Raw genomic sequence first — 25,838 nt, forward strand, 5'->3', positions numbered from 1 at the left:
GCAAGGAAGGCTCAGAGGTGACACTGGAGATGTGGACACCCCTGGTCTGGAGGGGACACAGAGGACGTGGCAGGGGTAAGAGTCCATGCGTCCCTGGTGCTGGAGAGCCGGTCCCACCCCCGCCCCCGCCAGCTTATCCTATGTTTGGGATGCGAGAACCCAGACTCGGCTCAGTGGGATCTTCCCCAATATTAAGCCTTCAGCCAGAGCTCTTCCGCACTGCAGAGTGGGATATGTTGACAATGGGCGCCTCTTCATCAACGGGGAAGAACGGGACACTAACTGGGTGGGATCGATGCGCTCCATGCGGCCAGCTTGGGGCTGGGGGAGGGTGAGGGCCTCTCCCCGTCTGTGCGGCCCCAGTTCTGCGGGTAGAAGTTCCTGTGCAGACGCGCCGCCCCCTCGTACACACCCCCATCCTCACCCCCGCACACTCTTGGTGCAGAGACCCCCCCCTCCCCGGCCCTGGCCCTTCCCCTGTATCTTCCTTCTTCTCTCCTGCTGACCCTGGCCGCAGCTGCCCTCTCCTCAGCCGTGCCTGTGCCCCTCTTCGGTGACCTCTGTAACTCCTAAAAGCCCAAAGTCAGGAGGAAAGAGGATGAGCTCTGGAATGGGAAGGGAGATTCAGGATCTGAAGACAATGATTGTCGGATCCTTTTTGGCGTGCATCAGGCTGGAGAGGGCTGGAAACCCTGTGTGTGTCTCCTCCTTCCTTTTTTGTGGACACACAGGCACGCAGATACACATGAACACACACATCCTTGGGGGCACAGCCATATACGCACACACAGGCCCAAGGCAGGCACTCGGGCTTGGGGACATGCACAGGGACACGCACCGACCTGAAACCATGGAGAAATGCCAGCATGTCTCTCCACGGTGGGGTGCAGATGGCTGTTTGCTGGGTCCCCAAGCCCCTGCTACTCCTGATTCTCCTCTTCTTCTTGAGTAGAAGTTCCCAAGCAAGATAAGAACACACACTTGTCAAGCTCTGATTAAGGCAGCTGCTCTGTATCTTATAACAAGAGACTTCTACTTTTTGAAAAGTCTCCCGAGGACACATGAAACGGCCGCCATGCCCCACGAGGACCAGCGTTAGCACAAATGTGCTGAACCCTCAGCACGTGCCGTGTGCGCTGCCATGCTGGCCAGGCCTCTTCACGCCTCCCTCTGTGCCTTTGGAAGCCATTTGGAAGCTCCCTGTGTGGCCCATCTTCAGCTCTCAGGCCCCTTCCACGTAAAACTACTTGGTCATTAGCTGGGGCACCTGAAACCACGGCATCTTTGTGGAGATCGATGCGGGAACCGATGCTTGCTTGTGGAACAGTGAGCATTGTAGAGGTTTCTTCGTAGTCGTGTGGCATCATTCCAAATCTGATCGGGGGAATTTCTTCCTTCTTCTAGAAAAAAAATCTATGCTGGGGATAGGGGTATGTGTATGTATGTGTGTAAATGCTTAAAAACAAACTCCCAGCACAGAGTCTGTAAGGTTTTTGGAATGAGAGCAAATTAAAATTAATAATAAAGCAGTTGTTTCCAGGGGAAACAGGTACTTGGAGCAGTGGATTGCCAGAGGGCCACATGAAACCGTGGAAAGAGCCCGTGGCTGGGCTTCCCAGCTTTGAGTTTGGGTTCAGGATCCACAGAGTTTGGCCGTGAGCACTTTAGCTGTTGGCTTGCAAAACCTCTCTGAGGTTTGCACTTCTTTACTTACAAAACAGAATTTCATTTGTTCTTATGTGCGTTACTTAATATGTTTTGCCAACCTTCAGGGCTGCTAGAAGAGTAAATGAACAAATGTGTAAGAAAATGATTTATTACCAACAAAGTACTGCACAAAAGCTAAGGTGTTACTTACGGTCATGGGAGCAGTAAAGCAACGCTGGGACCATATGGTCCACCCACCGTTGAGACCATCTTGACAATTGAGCGTCTCACTCCCATCACTCTAGAGAAGCAGGTCTTTCCCTTGTCGAGGGAGGGTTTTCTCACCAATGCTCCCCGGCTGGGACAGAGAAGCTGTAGGTGGTGGGAGAGGGGAGAACGGCGAGGAGGGTCAGCCTCTTCCAACCAGTCAACTTTGCTTGTTTCAGGGGCAGCAGAATGAAAGAAGTCATGTCCAACAACAGCACCACTAGCATCTCGCAAGCCAGGAAGGCTGTAGAGCAGCTCAAGATGGAAGCCTGTATGGACAGGGTCAAGGTAAGCCCGCGCCAGCCAGCCTTCCCCGCTGGCCAGAACCCAGCTCCCAGCATTCCTCCTACTTCCCTGTGAGAGTTAACTTGTCACCCAGCCGAGCCGCCGGCCAACCTTGGCAGCTGTAACATTTACAAATGAGTGTTTGCCTCCGAGTTCCAAGTGTGCTCAAGGATTCAAATGATGCCGAATACACAGTGTGCACCAATTCCATAAGGAGCTGCCAGAAATAGACCAGTATTCCTCTCAGCTCTATTTTGCTCTGTTGTCATGCCAATAAGCGAGAGGGTCTGACAGTGAGATCCATCATCGTTTTCCTGCCCGATGCAGTGACTTCGAGATTAGACTCTGTTGGGTATGTTGACAGGGGCTGTTGGGAGGGAGGCACTGAACCGTGGGCCACATTATCAGACGTCCCTTTGGGGAAAGTGAAGAGAAGCGCCAGGCACCTCTCACCACGTTCATTGCACTGATGAGTGTAGATCCCTTCATGCCGAAGCAAGATGAAACCACCTAAAGTCTCCAGATGCCACTCAGAAGCCAGCAGGGGGACAGGCAGAGCCTGGAGCTCTCAGATACTGTGTGGGTTCATCAGCTGTCAGGAGTCTGACACCAGGAAACTCAAGTCCAGGGGTCTCTGGCACACAGAACAGGGGTCTTGCCTAGGCATCTGGATTCAAAAAGGACAAATTGCTGGGGACAATGGGTGACCCCTAAAGCCTTCTCCTGGCAGAGCAGACAGTCCCTCCCCGAGGTTCCTGGCACTGAGACCTCCCCTCCTGCTGGAATTACGGCCAGAGAGCATCAGCTCCTGCCTCTGTTGGGACAGTTGTGAGAACACTGGGGCTTTGGGGCTCGAGCTATCCAAGGGGGCCGTAAACGAGCACAGAAAGTGACACAGCGATACATGAAGCGAGGGGGGAATACGACATGATACAAGTGGGATAAGTGCGCATGTACTGTTCGGGGCCGCTATGCTGCAGGTGCTGATTAGACATCAGCTACAAATTAGACATCACTCCTTCATCTCTTTCATCTCTAGGCTCAGCAAAGAGCAAGGAACCAAACAATCCGAAAGGAGGGAGAGGGGCCCCTGGGTGGCTCAGTCAGTTAAGCATCTGTCTTCCGCTCAGGTCATGATCCCAGAGTCCCAGGATGGAGCCCCGCATCGGGCTTCCTGCTCAGCGGCGAGTCTGCTTCTCCCCTTCTCTTGGCCCCTCCCCATGCTCATGCGCACGGTCTCTCTCTCAAATGAATAAATGAAATCTTAAAAAAAAAAAAAAACCCACACAGGTAAAGGAGGGAGAGCCCCACTAGTATAGAAACGGATCTAAGAATGAGATCCACAGGATAGACGTTCTCCGAGAGGATCAGGGTGGTGGGGGGACTCGCTCTTCTGACAAACACGTCCGCTCTGCACTGGTGCGCCGCTGGGACGAGGACGCACGGGCGGCCCCCTCCGCGGGCTCAGAGAAGGCCCGGCGGAGCCAGGAGCCGGTAGTTGGTTCAGAGGTGGTACCCGGGGGGCAAGGAAGGCTAGCGCGAGCTGGGCATGGCTCATTTGGGGCAGCTGGACTTGCCGGAAGAGCTGCGGGTCGTGCAGAGGGCGCCGCTTTAGGCAGCCGGGGGTGCGGGGGAGGCGCAGACAGACGTGTAGACGGGAGCCGCGGGCAGAGCTGGGTCACAGAGGCAGACACATCAGGAAGTGGGAGCGGACTCAGCGAGGCCGTGTGGGAGACACTAGGGAGAACGACGCTAGAGCCCAACTGTCCAGCTCCATGGCCAGAGACTGGAAAGACCGTGGGCACCGGCCTTGGTCATGGGACAGCTCTCGTGCCTGGAGTCTAACCAGGAAGATAAATTTTGTATAATTTATTTAAAATTACACGTGTGACAGTCACCTTCCACCCTCACCCGTGATAGGAACCATCACCTTCACCCAGACAGTCACCGGATGTCCCCCCAGTGAAGGGCTCTTCCAGAGTCACTAAAGGCCCATGCACAGGCTCAAAAAGAACGAGGAGAAATCATAAACCAACTCAGTAGAGCTCGTTAGATGGTAGCAGAAGGGAAGGTTGTTCCAGCGGCGACAGGTGGCAGAGACGCGGCTGCCGGATCCCAGCAGCGGGCTCCCTGCAGGCGTCTCCGACTCTGGGCGGGTTTGGGGAGGGGCCACCGATGGCCTCGTTGGGTGTGGGTCACAGAGAACCCAGAGCTTCCTGACGAGAGAGGTGGCCCTGAGGGACAGCATGCCCACTGTAGCTGCGCAGTCACACGTAGGGTTTCTCCCCTTGCTCACCCAACCTTGAACATTTATTTATTTTTTTAAAAAAATACACTAAGATACACATAACGTGCAATTCGCTGTTGGAACCATCTGCAAGCGCAGTAGGATGAAGTTCACAGAGGCTCGTGCAGCCGTCCCCTCCGCCGTCCCTCTCTGGAATGTGTCCCAACCTCCAGCCTTTCTGTCGCTGTGAATTTGACTGTTCTGGGAAACTCGTTCCTACAAGAATCGTGCAGTGTTTGTCCACACTTCACTTGGTGCGTGTCTTCAGGGTTCGTCCATGCCACAGCGTCTGTCAGCATGCCCTTCCCCTCCACGGCCAGAGAAGATTCCGTTGCACGTCCCACCTCTCACCGACCCATTCACCTGGGGATGGTGCTCATCGTCTCAGGCTGCTTCTGCCTTTGGGCTCTTATAGAAGTCCTGCTGTGAACAAAGGTGCGCGAGTGTTTGGAGTCCCCTGTTTCCGTCCTCTTGGGCATATACCCAGACGGTAGAGCGCAGGATCACATAGTAATTCTCTGTGCAACTTTCCGAGGAACCACCACGCTGGTTTCCATGAAGGCTACACCCCCAATGACACACAAAACTTCCATTTCCTCCACATCCTCGCCAACACTTATTTTTTGTATGATAGCCATCTTACTGGGTGCGAAGCTCGTGCAAAAGGTGTTTAGACACCTCTTGTTTTGAGGCATAGCAGGGCTTTGGGGGAAAGAGTCTACTTGATGCAACTCTTGGCAAAATTAGGTGTATATTGTTATCAATTAGCCAGACGATAAAAACAGAATCTGGAGAGACAGAGAAACCATCAAGAACACTCCGCACTGACCCTAGTAAGGGCCTTGAGGAGGGAGGGAAGAGGAAGAAAGTCACCAGGGAGAAGTGGCCTTTCCAGAATGGATGAGGGGTCAGTGCAGGAGAGGAGAGGGACAAGAGGAGCCTGGAGGGTCAGTGACAGAGGACAGGTACATGACGGAGGTGAGGGGCACTTCCTAGAATTCACTGAACTCATGTGGAAAGTGATGGGAATGAGGGGGCAGAGGCTGTGACATGGGAAGGATGAGTGAGTCTTGCCTCTCTCTGGGCCCCGGAGTCATAGGAAGCATACTGCGGTAGGGAGGGGGGCGCATCTGGAGGCTCCAGTGGAAGAAATTGCAAGCACGGGTTGCACAGAGCTGGCTCCAGGTGGGAGCACGGCAGATGGGGGCCAGCAGATGGGGGCTGACGCACTGCACGGGCAGGACAGGTGTCAGGCACCAAGAAGGAAAGGACCGTGGTTGGCAAGGTAGGAAGCCTGCCACAGAGCCACCTCTGGGCTTTGCAGTTACTGTGACTGGAACAGTGTCCAGCGTGGAAGGAGGGAAGAGTAGGATGGTGCTTGCTGCTCCTGAGAGTAAAGGGGGTGACTCTTCGGCGGGGCGGGGGGAGAAGAGGAAAAAAGTAACCGCACGAAGCAGTTGTTTGGGTTGTGAAGGTAAGAGAAAAGAATACGTTGAGCTCAGAGAGGTGTGGGCAGTTCATGGCAGGAAAAATGTAGCCAAAATGTTCACTATGGTCTTGAAGTCCTGTATGTCCCCCCCAAACATCATCTGCACGGAAGCCCAGGACTGACGTCGGCTTTGTCTCAGATTTTCCAGGGAACATAGGAGGGAGGCTCTATACGCAGCCGCAGCTGGACCTCAGAGCCACACACAGCTGGGTTCTGAGACCCTCTCCCCACCTACCTCAGCGCCGTCCCTACTCTCGTTTAATGTTTGTTGGGTCCTTTCCCCAACTCACACCTGCTTCCCAGCATCTGTGGGAGTCTTCTCTGTCCCACCTAGAAGCCCCTCAGCGTGTTGCCTGACAAAGATGGGTGTTCTCTTTGAGAACTGTATCAGCTGCTAAAAAAAAAAAAAAAAAAAAAAGTAAGTAAATATTCTCCATGTATCATAAGAACAAAGACAATTCCACATAGAACACGTACAGTCTCCCAAAAAGCAAAAATGCTTGCAAAGTAATATTCAGGATCCTAAAAAAGAAATAAAGAACATACATATGACTATCATGGAAACTAGTCCTCAGGAAAAGAATTCCAGCGCTGCCTCCTTTTTCTCACCCATGAGAGACTTAAGAGGTGCAAAACTGCACTGGCAAAGTGCATTAAGGACAGTGATCATTGAGCAGGAGAGTTTGTGAAACGTTATGGAAGACATGAGCTGAGCAAAGCAAAGAAAATGGTCTCCGGAGCCAGCTTGTCCAGCCCAACAGAAGAATAGGTGAGGTGTGGAGAAGATGTCCTGTGGGGAAGGTACAGGGGTCCCAGGCAGGCCCGGTCGCAGGCTCCCAGGAAGGCTGTGGAAGCCACCTCTCCACTGGGCACTGTTAGGTGTGCTTTGATTCTCCTGCCCCAGGCACTGGGCATTGGGCCAGTCCCTGGGACTGTGACTTGGTGGGCTCTGCGGGTGGACCACACCTTTAAGCAGACCTCTCAGCTGGGACCAGGAAACAGCTGACAAACTTGCCAAGTGACTATGCCCAGTCTCTTTCTCTCTCTCTCTCACAGCTGCTCATTTGCTCTCACTGTGGGATGTGCTAACAATCCCTAATGGGGCTGTCATTCAGCTGAGACTAATTTTGTCCCCACGGGCTTGAGATGCTGATTGCTGACAGATAAATCAACCTGTTTTATATCATCTTGCATTCAATGGACTACAAAGAAACGAGGTCAGAAAGAGCAGTGTCAGTTGATGAATCCTGTAAAAGCTAAAGCCCCAGAGACTGTAGCAGAAGCAGACGAGTGTGGGAAGCTATGGACATAGAAGAAAAGAGATCATATCGTGACAAGTAATGACTCGCAGTCCTTCTCCATAACAGTTAAGAAAAATTTGGAGAAAACAGTTTGAAAAGAGAAATAGAATAGCCTTAGGGGAAAAATTGAATTACTTGCATTTACTCTTGGACATTGAGGTTTTGTAATTTGGTGTTTAAAAAAGAAGAGAACACATGATCAAGAATACCTGGCTGTTTCCGTCGGTTGAGCGTCTGACTCTTAATTTTGGCTCCAGTCCTGGAATTGAACCCTTCATCGGGCTCCACACTCAGCATGGAGTCTGCTTGTCCCTCTCCTTCTGTTCCTCCCCCCTCCTCAAATAAATAAATAAAGTCTTTTAATAGATAAATAAATAGTAGAAGAAAAGAGAATACATGATCAAAAAATATTATAGAGGGGCGCCTGGGTGGCTCAGTGGGTTAAGCCTCTGCCTTCGGCTCACGTAATGATCTCAGGGTCCTGGGATCGAGCCCCACATCGGGCTCTCTGCTCAGCAGGGAGCCTGCTTCCCCCTCTCTCTTTGCCTGCCTCTCTGCCTACTTGTGATCTCTGTCTGTCAAATAAATAAATTCTCTAAAAAGAAACACTGTAGAGACAACACAAGGACACAAGAATTGAATTTGCAAATGTTGAAGATATATTTTACATATACTCTGCTTCTTCTGTTTAGAATTTTTTTCAAACCGTAAATATATGAAAGTAAGTTGGATATATCTCAAAGCTTATAGTGTGTTAAGGCTTGTAAAGGAGAGAGAACATCCAGAAGCTACGAGTGAGACAAAGAAATTAGGCACCCTATTCCGAGGCCTTTAATTCCTATTCTAAAAATAATGCTATTTCTCTGTTCATAAAAATGGTGCTCATTTACTTTAGAGAATGTTGGAAAATAAAAGTATAAGGAAGAAAGTTTAAATAATTTCTAACCACTACATTTCCATGTTTTTTCCATCTAGCCATTTGCCTGTTTTTCTTTTTATAAAATTGTGGTGATTACATTTTGCAACCTGACTTATCACCAAATAGTGTATTGTGATGACATGTCCACGTCAGTTAATAGTCTCCTGAAATGTCATTTTTACCATCTCTTTCCTTCATCACCTGCTATACAGTAATTTATTTCACTGTCTCCTATCCTTGGGACAGTTCCCTTATTTCCAGTTTTGCAGTATTACTTTTTAAAAAGCATGGCAGAGGAACACTTGGGTGGCTCAGTCAGTTGGGCATCCAACTCTTGATTTTGGCTCAGGTCATGATCTTAGGGTTATGAGATCGACCCCCATGTCAAGCTCCCTACTTAGCGTGAGTCTGCTTGGGATTCTCTCTCCCCTCCTGTCTCTGACCCTTCCCCTACTTTCTTTCTCCCCTACTCTCTCTCGGATAAATAAGTAAATCTGTTAAAAAAAAAAAAAACACGTAAGAGTGCATACATTTTTTCAAATTAGTGTTTTTGTTTTCTTTGGGTAAATGGTAGTAGAATTATTGGATCATATGGTAAGTCTATTTTTAATTTTTTGAGGAAACTTCAAACTGTTTTCCACAGTGGCTACACCAGTTTGCATTCCCACCAATAGCGTACAAGGGTTCCTTTTCTCTACAGCCTAACCAACACCTGTTGTTTCTTGTCTTTTTGATTCTAGCCATTCTGACAGGTGTGAGTTGCTCTCTCATTGTCGTTGTGATTTGCATTTCTCTGATGATGAATGATGTTGGGCATCTTTTAATGTGTCTGTTGGCCATCTGGATGTCTTCTTTGGAAAAATGTTCTTAAGGTCCTCTGCCCATTTTTTTATTGGATTACTGGGGGTTTTTGGTGTTGAGTTGTGTAAGTTCTTTATATATTTTAGATACTAACCCTTTATCAGATATATTGTTTGCAAATATCTTCCTCCACTCCGTATGTTGCCTTTTAGTTATTTTGATTGGTTCCTTCCCTGTGCAAAAGGTTTTTATTTTGGTGTAGTCCCAAGAGTTTATTTTTGCTTTTTGTTTCTCTTGCCTCAGGAGATATATCTAGAGCAATGTTTCCATGGCTGATGCCAAAGAAATTACTGCCTATGTTTTCTCTTAGGAGTTTAATGGCTTGGGGTCTCACAGTTAGGTCTTTAGTCCGCTTTGACTGTATGTTTGTGTATGGTATAAGAAAATGGTCCCGTTTCATTCTTTTGCATGTAACTGTCCAGTTTTCCCAGAGCTGTTTTTTGAAGAGAGTGTCTTTTCTCCATTGTATATTCTTGCCTCCTTCGTCATAAATTAATTAATGATTTAAGTGTGGGTTTATGTCTGGGCTCTCTTTTCTGCTCTCTTTTCTATTTTTGTGCCAGTACCATACTGTTTTGATGACCACAGCTTTGCAGTATGTCTTGAAATCTAGGATTGTGATACTTCCAGCTTTGTCCTTCTTTCTCAAGATTGCTTTGGCTATTCAAGGTCTTCTGTGGCTCCATACAAATTTTATGGACCTATGTAAACAGACTTCCAAGAAAAATCAAGAACTGGACTATAGCATATAGAAGACCAATAAAGTTTTCATTTAGGAAAAAGTCTTCTTCCAGAAAACCAAAGAAAACTTCAGGTAACTGCTTTAGAGGCTCAAAAATGTAAAGCAAACAGAATCTGTGAAACTCTAGCTCAAAGAGGAGATAAAATAATGAGTCAGAAAAGGAGGTGGAAAACTAAGGAAAGAAGTTGAGGGGGGATGAGGAACACCATTACAAGGAGCAAAGAGTGTGACACACCCCTTCGGAAGCCAAATTAATGATGTGGAATGTAGGCTTCAGAAACTCATACATAATGCAGAAGAGAAGACAAATGGTCAGATCAGAGCAGTCAGGGAGATGGTGACAGAAACAAAGACTGGCAGCAACACTCCAACATTTGGATGCTTATGTTCCTGGCAGAGAGAACAAATGGAATAGAAAATACTCTGAAGGGGAGAATATGAAAAGGTTTTGTTAAATAAAGGAAGACTTGAATCTGCAGATCCAAACAGCTCACCATGTTCCAGGAAGGACTATAATAGAAAATAATAAGCCCTGAGACACATACACTTGCTGAGGTTCCTTAATCTCTAAAGTAAAGGAAAAGCCCGTTAAGTATGCAGGCAGAGGAAGCAATTTGGGACACATACCCCTAACAACATGCATTAAATGCTTGAATCCTCACCCTGGTCCCAAGATATTGGTGCTGCTCATACCCCAGTTCATACACAAGAAAACTTGGGCCCACAGTAAGGTGACGAGGTGGGAATACCAACCCAGAACCTCAAGTCTTGTCATTAAACCACAGTGCCTTAGCTACGAAGGGCAGAAATATCAGTCGGGACAACATGGCATCACAGTTCAGAAGAGGCCAGCCTAATATTACATAAAAATGCTGACATTCTTCAAAGAATTCTCTACCTAACCAAGTGGTCATTCATGTGTTAGGCAACAGAAACAATCATCTCAATTATGCAGAAAGTCAAATATAATGCAAAATGTGTACCTCTTTAGCAAACCTTTTTCATTGCCTACAATTGAATTTCAGTAAAGGAGATACAAATCAGTATCATAGAAATAGGGTCGTGTGAGGCAGTCCATGTGCCACACACCTTGTTCCCCCTAAAAGGGCATTGAAAATCTGCAGCTATAAACACTGACTCATACATGACAAATAAGCCTCACCTACAGGAGCACCTGCTGTAAAGGCCCTGCTTTTTGGCAGATGTCCAAAATCTTACCTTGTGAGGTCTCTAACTTTATACCGAGCTGCTAGGGCCACTCCAGTGGACTTCATCCAGCCGTCTCTTCAGGCTCTCTCTTGCATTCTAAGGATCCCAGCAGTAGCAACGAACTCTACCACAGGACAGAGGGGACTAGAATATCAGCATTTAGTGTTAAAAACCTTTTTTAATTACCTCCCATCCATCAGGATAGCTACTTTCAAAACAAAACACAACAGAAAATAACAAGTGTTGGTGAAGATGTGAAGAAATTGTAACTATCGTGCACTGTTGGTGGGAATGTAAAATGGTGTAGCCATGATGGAAAGCTCTAGTATGGTAGTTCCTCAAAAAACTAAAAATACAATTACCATACAATCCAGCAATTCTACTTCTAGGTATATATCCCAAAGAACTGAAATCAGGGTTTCTAAGAGATCTGTATGTTCAGTTCCTAGCATTATTTAGAATAGCCAACAGGTAGAAGCAACCTATGTGTCCCTCAGCAGGTGAGTGGATAAACAAAGTGTGGTAAATCCATACAACAGAAGATTATTCAGCCTTAAAAAGGAAGGACATTCTGACACAGGCTACAACATGGATGAAACTTGAGGGCATTATGTTAAGTGAAATTAAGCCAGAGAAAAAAACTGTATGACTCAATTTATATGAAGTAACCAGAATAGTCAAATTCATAGGAAAAGAACGTGGAATGGTGGTTGCCAGGGGATGGGGGAGAGGGAATGGGGAATTGTTTGATGGGGACAGAGTTTCTGTTTTACAAGATGAAAGAGTTCTGTTGTGTCCATTGCACCACAGTGTGAATATACTTAATACTGATATGTATGCTTAAAAATGGTTAGGATGATAAATTTTATGTGTGTTTTACCACAATTAAAATTTTTTAACAAATTTTTTATAAACAAAGTTTGTTTCCAGTCCAGCTTCAGTAACCAGCGCCAACAAGCTTTAGTACAGCTGAGTCTGCTATGCTAGAGGAGTTCATGTCCATCAAGAATAAATATCTGCATGCCCTCTAATATTTGCACAAGGTTGGGCTTGATGCATTCTTTGTAAGCACCGTCAAAGCTCCACTCACCCCCAGATCTTCAACATTCAACAAATGGCACATAGGATAATGCCATTTGCCCAATGTCTCATTCCGAACTTTCAGAGTACTAATGAGAATCAAGCACTTCACTCACCACAGAAAATCTATCTGAGCCATCACTCCAAAGGTCATCTGCCTCAGGAATCTATTACTCGTATCAAAATTCTTTACCAGGTTACAGTTTCTAGATGAATTCAGTCTTGGAATTCTGTGGCATTCTTTATCTGTTAGTGAGATAGGGTCAGTCTTCTCAATTTTTACTCTCTAAAGACTTCAGATTTGGGCATAAGACACTTGTTCTCCATTAGGTACCAGATGGTTAGAGATCACTGCCCATCTATGTCAGTTCATGGGATGTATAAATAGCAGCAGCAGCAGAAAGAATATTAGGTGTCCTGTAGAGTGGATGTCACCAGTGAGGCACACGGTGAACTATTCCATAGGAATGACCTGAGAGTATCCTTCCTTCAACACTACCTTTTACTCCAAAAGTTAGACCCTAATGTGGTTTGAATATAAATAAGCAAGCATAACCTGATGAAGAATTTACACCAGCACATTGTGGTGCTGTCTTCTCTACTCCCAACATTTAGTGTTATTCTCATCATTTTTGTGTATTTTTCATTAGATTGTGCTTTGGGCCTTCTAGTGTTTAACAAAAACTTAATCTTGGTTTGATCATACAATTCTACCTAAAAATCAAACCATCTTCTCAGGCCCAGGTTACCAGTGGGGTTTGGTTTGCAAGATTGTATTACGTTAATATCATTATATACAATGATCAATATCATTGTATAAATAATATACATTATATTGTATTATATTAATATCTTGGTTTGCAAGAGTGTATTATATTAATATCACCTTGAGACAAGTGTTCTTTGAGACTAAGCTGCTTCAACTGAATAGTCCACTTTCCTAGCCTAAATGTCTCCAGATCTACTTTGCTGTGCATTAACTTGCAGATGTCACAGGTCCAACTCTAACAGGAATAGAACCTACCCTCTTTCTTGTATCATAAGCCACATTGCTCACAACTTTTCTCACCATCAACTCTGACACAATGATTTCAGGGTCTATAACTATTGTTTCATATTTAATCCAGTCACCTTCACCATCTTGGATCAATTGTTTTTTAACCACTGGTTACATTGTATACAAGATCTATGTGAGAAAAACTACAAAACTCATGAAAAAGATAAGAAAATCTAAATAAATAAAGACATTCCATGTTCATGGATAGGAGGACTCAATACTATTAAGATGTCATTTTTTCCCAACTTGATCAATAGATTCAAGACAATGCCAGTAAAAAAAACCCCAGCAAGTTAGCTTGTTGATACTGACAAACTGATTCTGAAATTTATATGGAGAAGGGAAAATAAGAAAAAAATGGAATAGCCAACACAATATTGAGGGAGAGGAGGAAGACTGACACTACCCAACTGCAAAACTTACTATATAGCGGCAGTGATCAAGACAATGTGGTATTGACAAAAGAATAGACAAATAGATCAATGAAGTGGAATAGAGCTCAGAAATAGACCCACATACATATAGTCAACTGACCTTTGACAAAAAAGCAAAGACAATACAATGGAGGAAAGATAGTCTCTTCAACAAATGCTGTGGGAACAACTAGACAGCCACATGCAAAACAATAAATCTAGACACAGACCTTATACCTTTCACAAAAATGAGCTAAAATGAGTCGTCTTAAAGGCAGAACTATAAAACTTTAAGAGGAAAGCACAGGAGAAAGTCTAGGTGATCTTGGGTTTGGCAGTTCATTTGTAGCTATGACACCAAAAGCACAAGCCACAGAAGAAAAATTGATGAGCTGAACTTCATTCAAATTAAGTACTTCTCTGTGAAAGATACTGTTAAGAGGATGAGAAGACAAGCCACAGACTGGGGGAAACCTTTGCAAAGCACGTACCTGATAAAGGACTGGTATCCAAAATATAAAAAGAGCTCTTAAAACTCAACAATGAGAAAACAAAACACCCCATTAAAAAATAGACAAAAGGGATGCCTGGGTGGCTCAGGTGGTTAAGCATCTGCCTTAGGCTCATGTCATGATATCAGGGTCCTGGGATTGTGTCCAACATCGGGCTCCTTGCTCAGCAGGAAGCCTGCTTCTCTCTCTGCCTGCCACTCTCCCTGCTTGTGTGCCCGTTCTCTCTTGCTCTCTCACTAGCTCGCTCGCTCTCTGACAAATAAATAAATAAAATCTTTTAAAAAAATTGTCTAAAGACCTGAACAGACCCCTCACCAAAGAAGATATCCAGATGGCAAAGAAGCAAATGAAAAGAAGCTCCACAACATATAGAACGCTCCACTGGAGCATTACAAATTAAAGGGACAATGAGATACCACTACACAATAATTAGAATGACTAAAATCCAAAAAACTGACAATAATACATACTGACAAAGATGTGGAAGGATAAGAACTCTCATTTATTGCTGGAGAATGCAAAATAGTACAGCCACTTTAGAAAGCAGATTCTTACAAAGCTAAACATAGTCTTACCATATGATCCAATTGTATCAAAAATATATAAAGAAAAATTTGTCAAAACATCAAGATGGACAAATTGTGTCAGGGTATAGCATGTCTTTCCTAGTCTTTGGTGGATCAACTAGACAAAAGAGATGTAAGCATATATTAATAGTAAAATTAATTAGGTTGATCTGATTGATTGATGGTTGATTGATACGTAGATGGATAATGGGACATATATCTTTTTCCAAAAAATGTTACCACTTTTCTATAAGTACCAATCATGGAATACTTTACTATATTCGAAAAAGTAGAAATAGTTCATACCACATTCTTTGACCATAGTGCAGTAAAATAGTAGCAATAGTATGAATAAATGTCAGCCTCGGTATCCTTTTTAAACCATCTCTTAAACAATGAAATTGACTTCAAGAATGCCATATGTAAATGTGTAAGATTATACTTTTTCACACTCAAAACATAAAAAGATGTAAAAGACTTGAAAGAGGGAAGGTGGAGACAATTTGGATAAAGGAAAGCGGACACCCTCTTCTTGAATAGGTAGAGTCAATATTGTAAAAGTCTCTTCTCTGTAAATTAGTATATAAATTCAATACAGATCTAATCAGAATTCTATTTCTGTTTTTGTCAAAAGCAAACTTCAAACTATTCTAAAGTTCAGTTAGATGACTAAATGTGTGAAAGTATCCAAGAATTTTTTTTAAGTAATCTGTGTTCAAGGAAGAAGATATATAGAATTTTCCTGTGAAGTATTAAAGTTTATCATAAAATCAGAGTATTTAAAGCTTTTTAATTAGGCAGATCAACAGAACAGAATAGGTAGTCCTAAATAAATCTAAATGTACTAGGAATTTGGAATATGATCCATATGGTATCTCAAATCAGTGGAGAACACATTATTTATAAATGTTGCTGGAAATTGCTAGCCCTTAGGAAAACAAACAAAGCTGCATTCATCACTAATTTTATACAGATGAATTTCAGATGGATTGTATGTGTCTGCTTGGCTGCCATAACAACATAAACATAACATAAACCACAAACTATGTGGCTTAAACCGAAATTTAATTTCTCACAGTCTGGAGCCTGGAAGTCCAAGATCAAGGTGCCAGTCACGTTGATGTCTGGTGAGGCCTCCATGTTCATTGTGTCTTCAAGTGGCCGTCCCTCTGTGCTTGGGGAAGAGAGAACTTGTGTCTGTTTTTCTTTTAAACATACCCAGTTCTATCAGATTAGGGAATCCCATCCCCTTTTTTCCCTCATTTAACCTGAATTATCTCTCTAAAGGCCATATCTCCAAATAGTCACATTAGAGTTTATGGCTTCAACATAGGACACAGGTCAGTCCCTAAGTTTGATTAAAGATTTTTTTTTAAGATTTTATTTATTTATTTGACAGACAAGTATGCAGAGAGGCAGGCAGAGAGAGAGAGGAAGGGAAGCAGGCTCCCTGCTGAGCAGAGACCCTGATGCAGGGCTCAATCCCAGGACCCTGAGATCATGACCTGAGCCAAAGGCAGAGGCTTAACCCACTGAGCCATCCAGGTGCCCCAAGATTTATTTTTTTAAGAATTTATTTATTTATTTGGGGGCAGGAGGGACAGAGGTAGAGGGAAAAGCAGACTCCCCGCTGAGCGGAGAGTCCAACGCAGGGCTCGATCCAAGGACCCTGAGATCATGACCTGAGCTAATGGCAGACATTTAACCGACTGAGCCACCCAGGCACCCCGATCAAAGATTTAAATATAACAAATAAGACCATAAAAGTGGTGGGGAAATAGAAGAAAATGCTTTGGGTTTTTTTTTTCAGAAGCAAATGTTTTTATAAATGTTTGGGAGGGCCAAACATACCACAAAATCCACAGTTCATAACATAAAAGTTTTGACGGCATTTTAAAAACTCGATATGGTAAAAGTTTCTAGTCAACAAAACAAACACATTTGCATTTGTGTAACAAAGGGTTGGTTTCCCTAAACCTCTCTGAAATTTCTTTGACAATTCAATAAGAAAAGATCCTCTTTTTTTTTTTTAACTGTACAAACGAATAGGCAGCTTAAAATGGAGACCTATAAATGGTCAAAGATATGAAGAGACATTTACTCCATAAATAAGAATTAGGCACAAAACAACACTGAGATCTGCTTAAAAAAAAAAATACTGAGACCCATACCGTTTTTGGTTTTGTTTTAGTATTGTTGACACACAAATGGGACATTAGTTTTAGCTGTACAATATAGTGGTTCAACTTCTCTGTGTGAAATGTTGTGCTCCCCACGAGTGTAGCTACCGTCTGTGACCAGACAACATGATTACAATACCACTGACTGTGTGCCCTGGGCCAGGAGCCAAATGCAAAACATGACCTTGTCTGCTGTGCCTTTATTTCCTTGACTTACTCATTCCATAACGGGAAGCCTGTGTCTCCCACTCCCCTTCACCATTTGGCCCCACCCCCTCTGGTAACCATCAGTTTGTTGCCTTTGATTCTGTTGTTTCTTGTTTATTCTTTTGTTTATTTAGGTGCCACATATGAGTCAAATCATGTGGCATTTGTCTTTTTCAGTCTGATTTATTTCATTTACCATAATAGCTTCTAGGTCCATCCACGTTGTCGCAAATGGCCTGACCCTTTTATCTGGCTGAGTAGCATGCCATTGTGTGTGTGTACACACCACATCTTCCTTATCCCTTCGTCTATCAGTGGACACTCAGGTTGCTTCCATATCTTGGCTACTGTAAGACTGTTGATGTTTTTAATCTTCGATGAAATCCACTATCATCGGCTGTGAAGTGAGAGGTTCTTGATGGTTGGAGTGGACCTTGATATGGTCTTCTAGAAGGATAGTTCGGAATGTGTATCAAAATGTTTATCGTGCATTCTCTTGACCCCAGTGTTCTCACATCTAGAAGTTTACCCAGAGACTCTCTCACAAATAATGAAGGGAAGTACGAATTTCATCAGCGTGCTCGTGTAATGTCGACAAATTGTCGTTTTTGACTGTCTATCAACAGGGCTTGGTTAAGTAAGTCAGGTAGAGACCGTGTTACACTACATTATCATCCTAAACAATGACGTGCATCTGTGTGTACTGAGTGAACAAAAAAGCATGTTACAGAGCAGCGTATGAAATTGTATGTAGAAAGAGGAACAGTGAGATATCTGAAAAGACGTTCACCAAAGCTCCAAGTGGCAATTGATTTTTGCTTCTAACTTTGAACTTTTTAGGGCAATTTTATGAACAAATAAGGATTATTATTGTAAAGACAAGAAAGCTGTTTCAAAATTAAAATTCTGCATAGGAATCACCTCTTCCCCGGAGATGCCTCCAACCCCTGAGAACCCAGTTAGCATTCCGTCCTCTGACTTTATTGTCATTTACATAGTGTGATGGTCCGTGAAGAGGAAAGAGGGTGCCATGCGAGGTGGCCGCACATTACAGTAAACAGAAAGAGACCCTTTCTGTCCTTCCCACATAGTTCCTCTCTAGCACATTATCTGCAAGTACACTGTCCATTTGGGGGTTTTGTTTTTTTTTTTTTTTCATTTTGTATACAATCTGTATATTCCTCCTCATTCCCTTAGGGACTAGTAGCCAGATGCAAAATATGACCATATTTTCATGGAAACACACTGCATAAAAAGCATAAATTACATTCCAGATGTAAGTGTAAATGAGATCAGGATTATCTTTTCTACTTGTCCTGCCCATCAGCTTGGGATGCTGAGCGGAACCGAACAGTAAGCGCGCAGAAGTTTGCTGGGACAGACCTTTGGGCATCAGCCTTATGACTCCTGCTTCACATTTATATTTGAATCAGAGATTTTTTCCCCCTCATAATTCTTCTCACAGATAAGTCTTTCACGTGTCTTCCCCTCTTTGTTTGTTTGTTTCTAGCCCTTCTAAGAGTCATGACAACCCTACTGGTTTGTGAGTTCTTAAAAATTTTTGCAATGTTCCAAGAGTCATTGTTTATGCACCAAACCCAGTGCTCCATGCAGTCTGTGTCCTCCATAATGCCCACCACCAGGCTCACCCAACCCCCCAGCCCCTTCCCCTCTAAAACCCTTGGATTGTTTCTCAGAGTCCACAGTCTCATGGTTCGTCTCCCCCTCCAATTTGCCCCTACTCACTTCTCCTCTCCTTCACTCAGTGTCCTCTGTGTTATTCCTTATGCTCCACAAGTGAGCAAAACCATATGATAATTGACTCTCTGCTTGACTTATTTCACTCAGCATAATCTCTTCCAGTCCCATCCATGTTGATGCAAAACTTGGGTATTCAGCCTTTCTGATGGAGGCATAATACTCCATTGTATATATGGACCATATCTTCTTTGTCCATTTATCTGTTGAAGGGTATCTCAGATATTTCCACAGTTTAGCTATTGTGGCCATTGCTGCTATAAACTTTGGGGTACAGATGGCCCTTCTTTTCACGACATCTGTATCTTTGGGGTAAATACCCAGGAGTGCAATTGCAGGGTCATAGGAAAGCTCTATTTTTAATTTCTTAAGGAATCTCCACACTGTTTTCCAAAGTGGCTACACCAACTTGCATTCCCACCAGCAGTGTAAGAGGGTTCCCCTTTCTCCACATCCTCTTCAACACACGTTGTTTCCTGTCTTGCTAATTTTGGCCATTTTAACTGGTGTAAGGTGGTATCTCAATGTGGTTTTAATCTGAATCTCCCTGATGGCTAGTGATGATGAACATTTTTTCATGTGTCTGTTAGCCATTTGTATATCTTCTCTGGAGAAGTGTCTGTTCATGTCTTCTGCCCATTTTTTGACATAATTATCTGTTTTGTGTGTGTTGAGTTTGAGGAGTTCTTTATAGATCCTGGATATCAGCCTTTGTCTGTAGTGTCATTTGTGAATATCTTCTCCCATTCCGTGGGTTGCCTCTTTGTTTTGTTGACTGTTTCCTTTGCTGTGCAGAAGCTTTTGTTCTTGATGAAGTCCCAAAATTTCATTTTCACTTTTGATTGGGATGGCATTGAAAGTATAGATTCCTTTCCAAGAATGACATGTGTTCTTTAAGGTTTTATTTCTCCACAAGATAAAACACACTGTGTTGAGTTTTCTAAAGCCAAACGAGAAAATTCTAAAGTGAAAGGCATTTTTTACTAAAACAGAAGATGAGTGAGGCTCAAATATCACGGTGTTTTCTGTGGAAAATTGAAGAAGAACAAAATCAGGGAGCCTGTCGTGTTCTGGTAGGTCACTGACAGCCAATTAAAAGCATCCGTAGCCGTCCAAGGAAGGGATAGAATCAAGTGATAAATGACGTGAAGGTTGAAAGAATGACATGTCTAAAATAAATATAATTCACGTCCTGTGACCCAGCGCAAAGTCAAGGCAGTGCAAACAGATCTTGCCTTTCGAGCATGTCCGGTCTGAACTTGGGTCCTGCCCCTTCATTGCTTCACCTTCTGCTAGTTTAGCAGAAACCTAACCCTTCTCTTGGGTTTCTTGTACTTTCCCAGAAACCCGTTCAGTTGGTAACTGTCTATGGCCAGATTTAAAAAGAAATTCAAAGACAAAGGGCTAGGAATGAGCGATTCTAGAATAGCTCTCAGATCAAAGGAGAAAAATCTTTGAATTAAATCGAAGAGGAGAACAGAAGCAGGAGAACAAGAAGACAAAATGTGCATTTGAGAAAGGCGAGGGACACTTCTAACTCGTGAGGATTTGGGTTGGGGGCACTGTGGGCATCCAGTTGCCCTAATAATTTCCGAGAAACTTCCTCATGTCTGTTTATCAGTGCCCTCCCAGAAAGCAGCCAAAGGAATAATGAAATACGAACATGCTGTATGTGTAATTGCACCCATTATGTTGCTTCGTCACAAACCTGCAGCTACTGCTGCTCCCGTTGATAGGACTGAAACCAAGTGCCTGAGTGTTTGTCTTGCCCAGAATGACATAGCTCATTAGTGCTGAATGTGGCTCAGTCAGACACAGTGTTTCCTGACTCACAATCCATTGCTTCCTCTCTAAGAGATGCCATAGCTTTCTAGAAACCCTGGAGCCCAGAACTTCCCTGTTATGTCCATCTTCCACCTTTAAGTCCCAGAAACCTCTTGAGTGACTCACTGCTTCTTGTCACCAAATAAATTACTTTTTTGGTAAACTTGCAAAATGGTTGAATTAGGAATTACTTTGTGGAAAATTGGGATATATCAAAACTAAGAGGTGGTCAGAGTCATATAGGATATGCACCAACCTGTTGCAAGGATTTGGTTGAGATTCATGGTGGATCTGGTCATTTAATCAGTGAGGGCTTCCCTCTTCTGGCCATGAAGAACATGTATATCAACTCTAAGGTTCACTTGGAGTTATTTAACTCTCCTCCAAGAGTCTTGGATTTACCTCTCAATGTGCAGTCATCTTCTGGTGTGTGGTGGGGAAACGTATGTGATGATAGCTCATCCGCCATTATGAAGACTTGCCTTTAGAATTCAGAGAATTCATAATTCATTATGTTACTTGTATATTCACTTCTATCTTCCAGGCCCCGCCCACTCCATATCCTCTAGGGATAACCTTACACACTCCCAACTGGTGGCTCTATCTGTGTCCTAGGACCCAATGATTGAAAATTGCCTATATTTATCCGGATCAATGCAGAATCATTGCTGGGATCCACTAGAAGCCTAGTGTCTTAGCCCACTCATAACTGCTGTAACAGAGTCCCGTAGACCTGTGGCTTAAATAACAGAAATTCATTTCTCACAGCTCTGCAAGCTGGGAAGTTCAAGATCACAGGGCCAATGTGGTCAGGCTCTGGTGGGAGCTTTCTTCCAGGTTTACAGATGGCCCCTCCTTGCTGTGACCTGACACGGTGGGCGGAGAAGCTTCTCTCTCATGTCTCTTCTTGCAGAGGCACTAGTCCTACTCATCAAGGTTCAACCCTCATGACCTGATGACCTTCCAAAGGCCCCACCTCCAAATATGTCGAGATTAAGGCTTCCTCGTTTGGATTGGGGTTGGGCAGACACAAACGTTCGGTTTACAGCGTCATAATATGCAAGTATCTTGAGCACGTGCTTAGGAACTGGTGCGTTAATCTCAAATACTTCCCAACATTCAAAGAAAGAAAAAAATCACAAGGATTCACTCGGGGGCACCTGCTCAGACTTTAGAGGTGAGAGATAATTCCTGTAATGTCCTGATGGTTCTACCGGGGAAAATCAGCAGATGACTTCTTCTGTTGGAAGTGTGCACCATGTTTGACCTTGTAAAAGATGCTGTTGTTGCACCACGGGGCAGGGGTGGTAGGGAGGGCAGGGAGGCAGGAGGGCGGAACCCGGCTGGGCTCTCCACAATAATCCTTCTGTTTTCTTGGGGTGGAGAGAGGAATAGGCATAACCATAAAAGATGCTTGAAATTGATTCCAAGTAGTATTGTTAAATAGATCCGGCTTGCTGAGGAATAGGTGTGAGTTGCTCTGCTTGAGATGCAAAGGATAAATGCAGTGGGAGTCACAGCCAGAATAGTAATTATGTTATCTGTCTTGTCGAGGAGTTTGACTATAGTAATTGCAACATTTTCTCCCATCATTGAAGCTTGTAATTATAGTGCAACTAACAGGATTATGTGCTAACTTGGGCTGTTTTAATCACCTCTTTTACTCTGAAATGCAATGGTAAAATTCCACAGTTGCTCCCAGGCTGCCGATTCTTTTCAACATCTGTTGTCTTGTAATAGCTCAATACTAAGGAGAAGAGGCAGAGATGCTCTGGGCATTTTACAGCAGAGGTCTTTAGGTAAAGCCGACTTCAGGCTTGAGGAGAAAGTGTAAACAGTAAGGGAGTTTTAAATTTCCAGCCCAAATAAAATTTTCTCTTTGAAAACAAATCACATGTTTTTTATTTCAAAGACGGCAGATGTTTTCTGCAATTTGGCAATGCCCACAACCCATGTTTTACATGCATGGAAGGAAACTTTCAACTATAAAAATCAATCTAGGACAGATTAAGAAAACCCTTCCATGCAACCTAACAAGCAGGTTTGGGTTAATTAATGCCTGGATCTTAAGCTGTGAGTCAAGATGCCACCTTTCATGTGTAAGACTCATTAAGATGTTCATTACTTATATTTATCCTTACAGATCCCATAACAACCAACTTCAGGGGTTATCCAAATACTCTGCTTATGCAGGAATAAAGGAACATCGTACACTCTGTGAAACAAGAGGGCTGATAGCTGAGCTGGAAACCTCCCCTGATTCTTTGATTGTAGGATGACTTGTGCACTCTTAAGAATGTTTCAACAAAACGAGGGCATCCAGGATGTAAATATTGCATGGAACCAAACCAGATCTGCCCATTTGGTCTCGCATTGGGCGCTTATCACTTGGCACCAATACAGTCCCCATCAGGTACTCATTCCTGTTGCGCAGGTGCCCGGACAGGACTCCACCATCCAGTGGACTGTAGTTATCACTCAGCAAGTGTATCTGTGGTCCTAAAACTGGCAGCAAAAGTAGGCAATCGAAGAACAGCCTGTTACCCTGAAAGAAAAATTGTGGAACCAAGTGCAATATCACCTTTAGAGGTGACAGGAAATTCTCTAGATTAGATCTGCTAAAAACCTGCAGGGCCAGACATGAGCAGCTTAGCTGTGTGGGCCGTGGAGACACTGATGGGAGGCAGGAATAGCCTAGCCCCATCCCTCCTTCACCCAGCCATCCTACAAGCCTCATTTTTTAAAAATTGAACTATAGCTGACATACAGTGTGAAAGAGTGCACAATTCTGTACATTACAAAATACCCCAATAAGTGCAGTTACCGTCTGTCACCATAGGGTGTTATTAAAATATTATTTGACTGTATTCCCTACACAATACTTTTCAGCCCCGTGACTTTTATAACTGGAGGTTGGCACCTCCAGAGCTACATTTTTTGGGGCTCCTTCCTCGAATGCCTGGGTCTAACATGCTGGTGCACGGTTCAGCGTCCACGGCCCCCCCAGGAGGGCGCCCCCTTGTGGTCAGTATCAGGAAACGGAACTGTTCCAATTCCCCGTTAAGGGTGTTAAGCCTGTGAACACGGGTGATGATCCAGGGGAAGGAAGCTGTAATTACAGTTTAGCGACCTAACTTTGGGCGAGCTGGATCATGGTAAAAGGTAAACAGAGGTACCTTAAAGCTTTTCTTTTTTTTTTTTTTAAGATTTATTTATTTAAGAGATTGGAAACATGAGCAGGGGTGGGGGGCAGAGGGAGAAGGAGAGGCAGGCTCCCCATTAACCAGAAAGCCCAACGCAGGGCTTGATCCCAGGACCCTGAGATCTTGCCCTGGGCGGGGGTAAATTCCTTTATTTGGGGGGTAAATTCCTTATACATCTCTACCAGAATTGTTTGTAGGAGTCCAGCCACTGCTAAATCAGGTCTGGGCTGGAAATCAGAAGAAAAATTCCCGGAAAATTTTGGAAGGTAGGTCAGTCTTTAAAACCTGGAGAGAATGTGTGTGGCTTGTATACACTGGGGATTCTAAGACATTTTTTCATTCATTTATGGAATGTTTTTAACATTCTAGGAAGGATTTAGACATTGAGTGCCCTGAAAGGATCTCATTTGACTGCTGGATACTTAGCCCCGCCTGTAACCTCTAATAAGCCCTTGCAAGCAGGACGACCTAATTGGCCGGATGCATCAACACAGGCCATTCATTTGCCAACCACGTGACCCAGACACCGGGTGAAAGGAGCTGGTAGCTTCATCTTCCTATTAGGGAGTGGGGTTGGGCCCTTTGCCGGCTCCCACCCAGCCCCTCCTCTAGAACCCCAGGCTTGAACAAGGGGGATAGCTCAGTGTACCCCTACCATGTGTCTGCATGTTTCAGGTGAGACTGGAAGGAAAGTGAAGGGGAAGGAGATTTCTGGTCCCATGCAATTCCCTGCACATGGGGTGAGGGGGAGGGGGTGGCCTTTGTGAGTTAAGGTGTGTGCTTAGAGTACGTAGCTCCTGTATGTGATACATACAATACACTGATAATATGTGTTTTCTTGGGGAAAATGAAGTGTCTCTCTGTGCTGGTCACGAGAGTGGATTGCAATCAAACAACAAATAACAATAACAAACACAATCACACAGGCTTGGCCAGGCCCAGCGCTCCACTTTATTCATCTGTACACAGTTTAGCGGAGTTGTTGTGAAGCTAACGGCCCAGGGCCTCCACTCATCACTCAACTGACAGTAAAACAAGGATGTCTGGGCCTTCCCATTCCTCTTCAGAGGTTGTTCCTGCAACCCCGGGCCACACCTCCTCCCATCCAGGCATGTTTTCAACCCTGTCTCCTTGGGTTTGCACAGACCCTCTCTCCAGGCTGGCCTTGTCCTTGGCAGTGCACACCGCCCGCCTGTCCTTGGCCATATCCACACGGACGCCTCTGCACCAGACCCACCATGAACTGGCTTTTAACCTGTGCTGTGTCCCCCGCAGGTCTCCCAGGCAGCCGCAGACCTCCTGGCCTACTGTGAAGCCCACGTACGTGAGGACCCTCTAATCATCCCAGTGCCTGCGTCGGAAAACCCTTTCCGAGAGAAGAAGTTCTTTTGTACCATCCTCTGACTCCGTGAATTATGATGTGGCTCCTTTCCTGTCCTTAAATTCCCTGGTAGAGACCGCATGTTCTTAGCTATAGGGAGTCCCAGCCCACCCCGGCCCTCCCCAACCAGGATGGCCGGGACCTGCCTCTCTCCATTGGTTTTCTTCATTGTGTTTTATTTCATGCCTTCTTTTCATTCTCATGGTATTTCCATCACTGGCAAAGCAAATAGATCTTTTCGTAACCCAGTAACACATGTGCCAAGTGAAAATAAGTATGAGGTTAAGGGTTTAACTTTTTTTTTTAATTAATTTATTTTCAGAAAAACAGTATTCATTATTTTTGCACCACACCCAGTGCTCCATGTAATCCGTGCCCTCTCTAATACCCAACACCTGGTACCCCAACCTCCCACCCCCCCCTCAGATTGTTTTTCAGAGTCCATAGTCTCTCATGGTTCACCTCCCCTTCCAATTTACCCCAACTCCCTTCTTCTCTCTAACAAGGGGTTTAACTTTTTAAAGCATCAGTTCCCATTTTCAGTACTTCAAGTTCATACATTCCAGTGCTTAATTTATGGAAAAGAAAAACTGTACAATGCCCACCCCTGCATTCCCAATAATTCAGTAGCAAATTAGAGCATTTGGACC

General features: G+C 44.3%; 1 protein-coding gene across 2 annotated transcripts in view; it reads left to right on the forward strand.

Moving 5' to 3' along the window:
- Positions 1 to 25,440, forward strand: part of GNG4 (G protein subunit gamma 4) — a 60,079-nt gene extending 34,639 nt beyond the window's left edge. For both annotated transcript variants that reach the window (XM_044236543.1, XM_044236542.1), the window contains exons 3-4: positions 2,094 to 2,202; positions 25,083 to 25,440. In XM_044236543.1, coding sequence (XP_044092478.1) covers positions 2,104 to 2,202; positions 25,083 to 25,211 — 228 coding nt within the window. In that variant the 5' untranslated portion in view covers positions 2,094 to 2,103 and the 3' untranslated portion in view covers positions 25,212 to 25,440. The remainder of the gene's footprint in view (positions 1 to 2,093; positions 2,203 to 25,082) is intronic.
- The last annotated feature ends 398 nt before the right edge of the window (positions 25,441 to 25,838 follow it).

The sequence above is a fragment of the Neovison vison genome, chromosome 2, assembly GCF_020171115.1.
Source record: "Neovison vison isolate M4711 chromosome 2, ASM_NN_V1, whole genome shotgun sequence".
NCBI lineage: Eukaryota > Metazoa > Chordata > Mammalia > Carnivora > Mustelidae > Neogale > Neogale vison.